Raw genomic sequence first — 8,783 nt, 5'->3', positions numbered from 1 at the left:
GGTCGAATTGTTGTCTCTTTGACACATTCCCAGATTCCATTTCTTTTCCAGACAATAACAAGGAAAACAAAGATCAGCGAAACTTTATAACAAAAATATAAGCTGACAAACACAACAAAGACATCAATTTAAAACATACCAACAATCCAGTAGAACAACATTTTTCAATAACTGCAATTACTTAGATCAATATTTGTCAAGATACTGTACTTATTTAGTAAGTGGTTTTCATTTGTTGCTGTTTGTCATGTTTGTTTTTTTTCGTTTATTGTTTTAGCATAAAGTAAGTCAATAGTTGCCTCAGTTGAATTGTTTTACATTTAATCATATTGGTATCTTAACAGCTGACATTACAGGATGGATTTTCCTCATTATTGAAGGCCAATACCATTTACAGAAAAGATTGGGGCAACATGAGGTGAACTCATTTACTCTGGGTAATTATTGTGTTTTGTCTTGACAAGTAAAAATGATCAAATAGTATTTAAGAGGAGATTAAACCAGATATCTAAATCATCATTCTAAAATAAAAAAATATATCCCTTAAAAAACTGTACAAGACATATTAGAAAGAGGTATGTTAAGTTTGAGCAATCAGCAAAGAACACTGTGAAACAAACTGACTAAAACAACTATCAAATCTTGTACACAAAAATCCGGCAACATATAATACCACCTATGAAAATAAAAGTACCAATCAACTCATTTCTCAATAGGGACAATACAAAACATATTACAACACCCACATGACAGACTTCTACCACCGTTTAACGTATTTAAAAACTAAGCAAATGCTAGAAACTCGCCCTGTATCTAGCAGAAAACAACATTGAAGGAACGGTGTAAGTATTGAATGAATTGTAGACAAATTTTGCAAATACTTAAATCAATACCATTTGAAAATCAATTTATTTCATTGAATGCAAGTCATGAAATTTAACAAATGCACAACAAAATGGAATAAACAATGATATAATGTGATTAAACAATTAACATATAAAAACATGTGGGTAACATTTCCCAAATAAATACATGATATGAGGTGAATAACAATGATACAAAGCATATTATAGTATACATAGTGCTCTCTCACAATATTTCATAGTTAAAGAGAATTCGTTTAAGCATTTAAGTCATAAGTGAGCAAATTTAACAATTTTTACAGTATGTACAATTATATACCACACTGATCATCCTCAATTTTGTATGCAGTTTTATTTAATATTTTCTCAGGACATCATAATACTACTGTGGATTCATTATTATTCGTTGGATACCAATTTTCGTGGTTTTCGTGGGTACAGGTGAACCACGAATTCAAATGTTCAACGATTACACTTATTAAATAGGTTTTGTATACAGAGATTGGCAAAACCACGAAATTAAATAGCCACGAATATGCAAAATTTCAGCAATCCACGAAAATTGATACCCACGAAAATAAATGAATCCACAGTACTCCAATTGTCCTCTTAATTTTCTTCAGTTTTATAAGGATATGGTAGTCATTATAAAGATAATGTAAAGAAAAAAACACCAAACAAACCAATTTGTCTCTGCTGCTATAACCAATTTGGCAACAACACCACAATGTGTTGTAATTTGATTCTGAATGGTCAACTTGAATGTGCAAGATATGATATCAATTTTAGTGTGCACTATATGTTTGGGGGATAACCTTTAACATGTGACTTCAGATGCACAACATTGACATATGATGAACACAAACATTTTTTTTCTTTTCTGAACACGTAAACAAACATTTTAAAAATCTTCATCTTAACTATAATTAAGTATGCATCATTAATGTATATAAATAGCTCCACATACACATCCTTAAAATAATAAAGGCATGTAGTATTGATAAGTAATAACCTAAATAGCAAGAAAGTATATCACATTGTTTTTTTATGTAGCTAAACATTTAGAAAAAAATATGCAATTATAAAATGCATCAATACACTCATTTTTGTATTTTTCCATATTCTTTTGAATTATGTAGTTCTCTTTATACCTTTCATATACATGCTCCATAACATAATCTATCACTAGTCCTTGTTACAACCAGAGTAAAACAAGAGCAAGTCAAACTCTTTTAAATTAAAATAAACCAGAACAGGAAAGCAATCCATAGTTTTGATCATCTAAAAAGTCCCTAATCTTAAATAAAACAAGTCATGTTTAACAATATTAACAATTTTAGATGATCTAGTTATTGCAGAAAAAACTATTTGACTGCAAATGCCAAATTCAAATTTCAAAATGACAGTGACCTGTATTGTATGTTTCATAAAAGTGTGTAAATTTTGTCAAACAGCACTTTCATTGTCAACCGGAATCCAATAACATCCAAATTTCCAAATAACTAAGGGAAACAACTTTTGAACAGTAAATTTCAAAACAATCCAATACAAACATATATGTATTTTTTTATCCATTACAATATGCTAAAATTTCTGAAAGATGAAGTCAGGTGGTACTCTAATTTCAGTCTAGTAAGCCACAGTTTAACCTGAATAACCCAATACAATTGTAAACATCATAAATCAGGAATCTTCTGCTTAGTCTAAAACATATAAGTTACTACTAAAACTTGAGTTTTAACTGGTTGATTTGAAGTGAAACAAGAATGTGTCCATAGTACATAGATGCCCAACTCACAGTATAATTTTCTATGTTCAAAAACTACCTGGACAAAAAACTTAAACTTGAAGGGGACACTATCATCTGTGAGATAGGGGTCAAAACTCTAATTTGACATTAACAATTAGAAAGATCATATCACAGGGAACATGTGTACTAAGTTTCAACTTCATTAAAAACTACCTTGACCAAAAACTTGAACAAGAAGTTGGACAGACAGACGAACAAATGAAAAAGGGACACACAGATAGGAAAACATAATGCCTCTAGGTGGGGGCATAAAAAATCAAGGTACAAAAACAATTCATGCAGAAAATTAATTTTACCGGTAATATCATTTGATTGTATATTTGAGTAACAGATAAAAAACCAAACAACTATATACATATTAATGTACCAACTATTGCTGATATCTAATCGACAAAAATCAAACAATATTCATGGGATTTCCTCTATCTATATAATGAAAAATGAATACCAATGACTGTGTAAAGTCAGAGGAATTCCTATTAAGTCTGACTTAAATACTACTCTGATCAATCTATAGGCTTATTGTAATATGATCCGACTAAAAATATCTATTGTTAACACACAACAAATTGGAAAGGAAAAGGAAATATAAATTCCTTGATAATGTCTTTTAACAGTCATGTTTGCCATACAGATTCATAATTTTTGTTTCATGGCTTTTAAAACATCAATATGGAGGATCTCATGAAAAACGAAATCCAATGAGCTTCCAGGTACATGTACACCATATTTTTTTGTTAATCATCATCATAGTAATAGGACTTCAGAACATGGCAAAAATACCATTGTCTTATAAGGAATTAATTTGGTTAAAGCTTACAAAATCAACACAACATGAAAGAAAGGTGGGTTTGAGTCTCTGAAGTAATATCTCTGTAAGTTTGACTTCAATATATTTACTAATTTTAATTTTATGAGCTTGGCGTGAACTGAGTAAATGGAATGATACATACAAAATATTCTTTTAGTCACCTAAAATTAAAATTATATACACAATTTGAATTTGGTATAAAGTAAAAACTCTTTTTGTGACAGATTATCTAGACCTTTCAATTTTCATTGATGTCAAGTGTCCTTTCCAGGGCTTTAAAGCACATTGATACCCTGAAGCTGAATTTTCTACCATGGTGCTATCTTGAAGAATTTTACAATAGAATGTATAGGCACCATGCTGCTATATGTTTTGGGAAAACCAGTGCTATGTTAATTTCCATGGTGCTATTTGAAAATTCTTGGGAGAACACTGGATGTTATAAAATCAATCCTGTATTATGCTAATGTTTAAAATATATTCTAGAATTTTAAAACATGCTTCTAAACAATTGGAAATCAGGCATATTTCAGAATATTCACTCTTTTTGTGTGCGAATTTCATGGCAATTCAAGGGCTGGAATGATTTGAATGAAGGGTAGTGTATAAATAACTTTACTGAAATTACTATGAACCATCTCAAATGTTTTTTATTGGCTTCTTGAATGACAGTCATAACAAAACATAAATATTTAAAATAAAGCATTCTATACAGATTGTCCATTTGCAAAACAAATATCTCCTATATATGATGAACTATTCAAATGAATACCAATTCTGATTTAATAGATTTAACAATGACTCTCAATAATGTATCAAATGGAGAAATTAAATTAATCTTCAAAACTGTTAAATGTATATCAGTTGATAAAAGTGCACTACAAAGAATTTAAATGTTAAAGTTTACTTAATAAAACCAAAAGCATCAAGTAATAAAAACAGTACACAAATCTTTTGCTTGTTATAAAAAGCATTGTTTTTATATTTAGCCTAAAAAGTTTAACAAAACTACTGGCTTCGGACTAGAAACAATGCAACCTGATTAGCTCAAAAAGATTATCTCTCTTGAATGTAAAATAATAATTCCCGTGAAATTTGAAAATATTAGATCAATATGAGGTAAAACAATCAAGAATTACATCTAACATCCAAAATTTGAAATTTGATATGTAACTGAAACAATGTGAAGAACACTTATGAATGACTTATACTTTTAGTATAATCAATAATAAACAAAAAACAAACTGAATGCAATTTATCATGAATACCCTTCAATATTGGTATTTTTAAAAAATACAAAATTTGGCATACATCTACTAAAATGTTTCCTTTGCTGCAATATCATATTTTTTTAAGGGCAGGTGAACATATACTTCTAATAGTAAATCATCATACAAAATATTGTTGACTTGTCATGCCTTAAAATGGAGCAGAAAATGAAATAAAAAAACTATACTTGACCACTGGACTATGAAAATAAGGTTAAGGTAAAGTGATAGTCACTAGTTATGTCTGGTTGCTGACCTATTGTCCAAGATTCATTCATGCAATGGTTAATGTATGATAATATTAAGATTAATTAACAAGAAAAGGAACTTGGTCATACAATTTCACTAAAGTTAAAGATAGATAGATCCGATAGATGAGTGTTTCACATGTAACGACAAATATCGCATACTTCTGGACAATAAAATGTTAATGAAATAAGAAAATACCCTGCTTAGTGATATATTGGCACACTCCAGTCTAACTTTCAAACATACTAACTCACTCTAATGAACATCTTCTTCTAAGTTTTGTCTGATTTAAACAGCACAAAAATAAGAATGCATAAAAAATGAACAACAAAATGAAGAAAAAAAAACTTTGATAAAAAAATTAGAATGAAATAGTAATTAACTAAATGCTAAGCACTTGATTTACTGGTAAAAAAGGACTAATGCATATAAACTGACTGCACACCTCTACGTCACTGAAAATTATTTCCTCTATATAATCTGTACAGTTTGATATCTTAATTGAGCAAATTACAAACAAAACCATATTAAGTCTTAATCAAACAGGCACTTTCAAAATAAGTTCATCACAAATGGTTTCTAAGGCAGCAGTTAATATCATACTGACTTTTGATTGGCTGTCAAACATAACACAAAAGTCAAAGCTAAAATAACATATGAAAAAGAATTTCTTGCTTGTCCACTTTCTAACTCAGGTTCCTGAAAAAAAAGAATATTAAAATTAGCATCTTGTTTTAACATGAATTGTTCTAGTTTACTAATTTTTATCATTAAAAATATTACTTTAATGCATGATCTTATTATATTTCTTTTGTCTGAAACTGGATTGAGCTTAGATCCCATAACTCAAAATATTTGTCATTTGAATTTCAAAGGAGAAGGTTCAATAAGACCCCTTTTTGGCCCCAAAATATAGCAGTTTTAGAAAATTGTGAAAATGTAATCTTTAAGCTATATTTTGGAAAGCAAAATGCTTCTGCTACATAAATATGAGCTGTTTTTGACAATACAATGCACAAATATCGCGTTCTAGCATCATTTAGTCATGCTAAATTACTGAAATCTTAAAAATTTTAGCATTTTGGTTAATTTTTAGACAGTTTCCGTCTAAAATGAAAGTGGCCGCATTCGTGTTCATTCATAATATTGAAATATAAGTTGTATTTGATGATAATACAAAACATATATAAAGGTTGAGGATGAACACGGATGCGGCCACTTTCATTTGTGACAAAAAACACCTGAAAAGTGACGTTTTTTGGCATATTTGATAGATTTTTCATATTTAAGCTTGAATCAAAGAGTTTTTAATGACTAAATCAGTTAAAATCTTTCACATTAACTAATCGAATCAATTGAAATAGACACTCAAGTGTTAAAAAAGTGTCCAAAAACTTTCGTTAGATGAACCTGAAATTTGAGGCCAAAATCGGCTCTTACCGGACCTACTCCTTTGATGTCAAATTCAATATTGACGATTCTTAATGCTAGAGTTATGAGGAAAAAGGCACTTTATGTTCTTCTTGTCTTGAAAACTCAATGATTATGCTTTTCTAACTGTAATATGCTTTTTAATAATAACAAATTTGAAGGTAAACTCAGAAATGAGGATTTTTCTGTTGCTATTCAGGATTTATAGTCCTTTATTGATTCAAAACTGTTCAATTGATGCTTTTGAATCTCTAGTGACAAAGATGAGTTCAAGTTTACAATTGAATACAGACTCCTTTGTATATATCCTACTATGTAATAATACTTACAGATTCATGACTATCTATACATTCATCTCTAGTTTTAATTAATACTGATTTATTCAATAATGTATCACATGTTTCTTCTTCAGTATCTGACCAACTGTTAAAGATCACTTTATATGTATATGTATATTGGGCACTACAAGACTAGGTTAAAAAAGGTTAAAAAATGTCTATTCAAACAAAGCAGAAAATTAACATGGCTACTTTTCCTTTTTTTAATTTGATGATGGTGATGGATGACTGATGTATGCCCAGTGGCAAATTAAATGAATATTCAGGACAAGAACATGTTAATGAGATATGAATATGCTCTTTTTTTAACAACATGCTCAGTCAAAATTTACATTTATCAGGAAAATATGTCACCATATCAGGAAATATTGTTCTAAGTCAAAGCCTTTGATCGAACTTATTAACACAGTGTTCTAAGCAGAATAGCAGGAAATACTAATTTGAAAGTCTTTGGTGAAAAAAAACATTATTTTGAATATATTCTAAGTTTCACTTCTTCTTACTACATTTGTATAAACTTCAAGATTTTTTTTCTAAAGTGAATATTTTCGAAGGGTTAAATATTTCACAGTGGTGACTTGCCCTGGCTTTGTTTGGACTTGTTTGTTTGCTTTTTGGCCTTGAATGTTTGTCCCTAATATTTTATTAACTATGCATTTGCATTCAGATATCGCAGATCAAATTTATTCGTTTACAGTGTATTAATGTACCTTTTTTGATTGAGTTAAGCCTGCCAATTGATATTTTACCATGTGTTTTTCTATGTTGTGAAGTTATGCTATTGTTTCAGAAAAAGGGAGAAGGTTTGGATCCATTAAAACATTTAATCCTACTGCAAATTTTTGCACCTGTCCTAAGTCAGGAATCTGATGTACAGTAGTTTTTGTTTGTTTATGTAATTTATACATGTTCTCGTTTCTTGTTTTTTTAATTTTATATAGATTAGACTGTTGGTTTTCCCGTTTGAATGGTTTTACACTAGTAATTTTGGGGCCCTTTGCAGCTTGTTGTTCGGTGTGAGCCAAGGCTCTGTGTTAAAGGCTATAATGGTTTACTTTTTTTTTAAATTGTTATTTGAATGGAGAGTTGTCTCATTGGCACTCACACCACATCTTCCTATATCTATGGCTCCAAGGAGACTGTACCACTTTACAGGCTTCTAAGTATTATATTGCCTCAAATTTCTCCACAATGGCTTTGTAATTTTCAAATATACATATCCCTCACTGATTCAGTAAGGCCTAAATAAAATAAAGTATCTTTCCAAGATGTCATAGTGTATGTTGTTGACAAATACTGGCAAGTATTTCCATCAATCATTTCATAAGTATTAACAATGATGTGCCATGTTTATCTTTTTAAATAAGCACTTCTCATGCAATTGGATTAAACTTTCATGTTATTTTTTATGTATACTATATAGCTCCATTATCAAGGGACCACATTTCATTGAATCTATGGCAAATATTTCATTCATAATAGTTATCAAAGGTACAACCAGGCTTATGATTTGATCATAAAATACTCATGCATTGTTGATATTGAACTGATCAATAATTTTCAGATCATAGCCACTTCAATAATATTGACAATATCAGTCAGTTGAGGTAAAACATAAATTGTACTCATTACCATTAAATCATCATATTATTCATTTGATATTTTAGATCAACCAGAAAGGATACATATTTTTTCTGTGTTCATATCTGAAGGTGGACCCAACTTTTCAGATAAACATTTAATACATCTAACAGGTGAAGCTGCAGCAACAAACATTAAATTGGTATCGTCTATCCACTGTACAGTGTAACTCCTGAAACATCCATGTGTAAAAAAAACATTTAATAAAATAACAAATCAATGGTTACAAATATTTCATGCAAATACATTTTGTAGTTGTATGTGTTAGGATTATGTATTAAAGTTGTTTAATAATTGCAATTATTTATTGATGATGATTATGGTGGAAGCAGCAAAAACAAAAATGAATTCTAAAGTCTTTCAATTGAATCT

General features: G+C 29.5%; 1 protein-coding gene across 1 annotated transcript in view; it reads right to left on the bottom strand.

Moving 5' to 3' along the window:
- Positions 1 to 890: 890 nt before the first annotated feature.
- Positions 891 to 8,783, bottom strand: part of LOC139512135 (voltage-dependent calcium channel subunit alpha-2/delta-3-like) — a 121,815-nt gene continuing 113,922 nt past the window's right edge. Inside the window, exons 34-37 of the mRNA XM_071299537.1 lie at positions 8,456 to 8,583; positions 6,762 to 6,847; positions 1,455 to 5,700; positions 891 to 1,245 (exon numbers count right to left, since the gene is read on the bottom strand). Coding sequence (XP_071155638.1) covers positions 5,599 to 5,700; positions 6,762 to 6,847; positions 8,456 to 8,583 — 316 coding nt within the window. The 3' untranslated portion in view covers positions 891 to 1,245; positions 1,455 to 5,598. The remainder of the gene's footprint in view (positions 1,246 to 1,454; positions 5,701 to 6,761; positions 6,848 to 8,455; positions 8,584 to 8,783) is intronic.

The sequence above is a fragment of the Mytilus edulis genome, chromosome 1 (genome assembly GCF_963676685.1).
Source record: "Mytilus edulis chromosome 1, xbMytEdul2.2, whole genome shotgun sequence".
In the NCBI taxonomy this organism is placed as follows: Eukaryota; Metazoa; Mollusca; class Bivalvia; order Mytilida; family Mytilidae; genus Mytilus; species Mytilus edulis.
The sequence above is the reverse complement of the archived record's forward strand: the minus strand, read 5'-3'. Positions and strand labels throughout refer to the sequence as shown.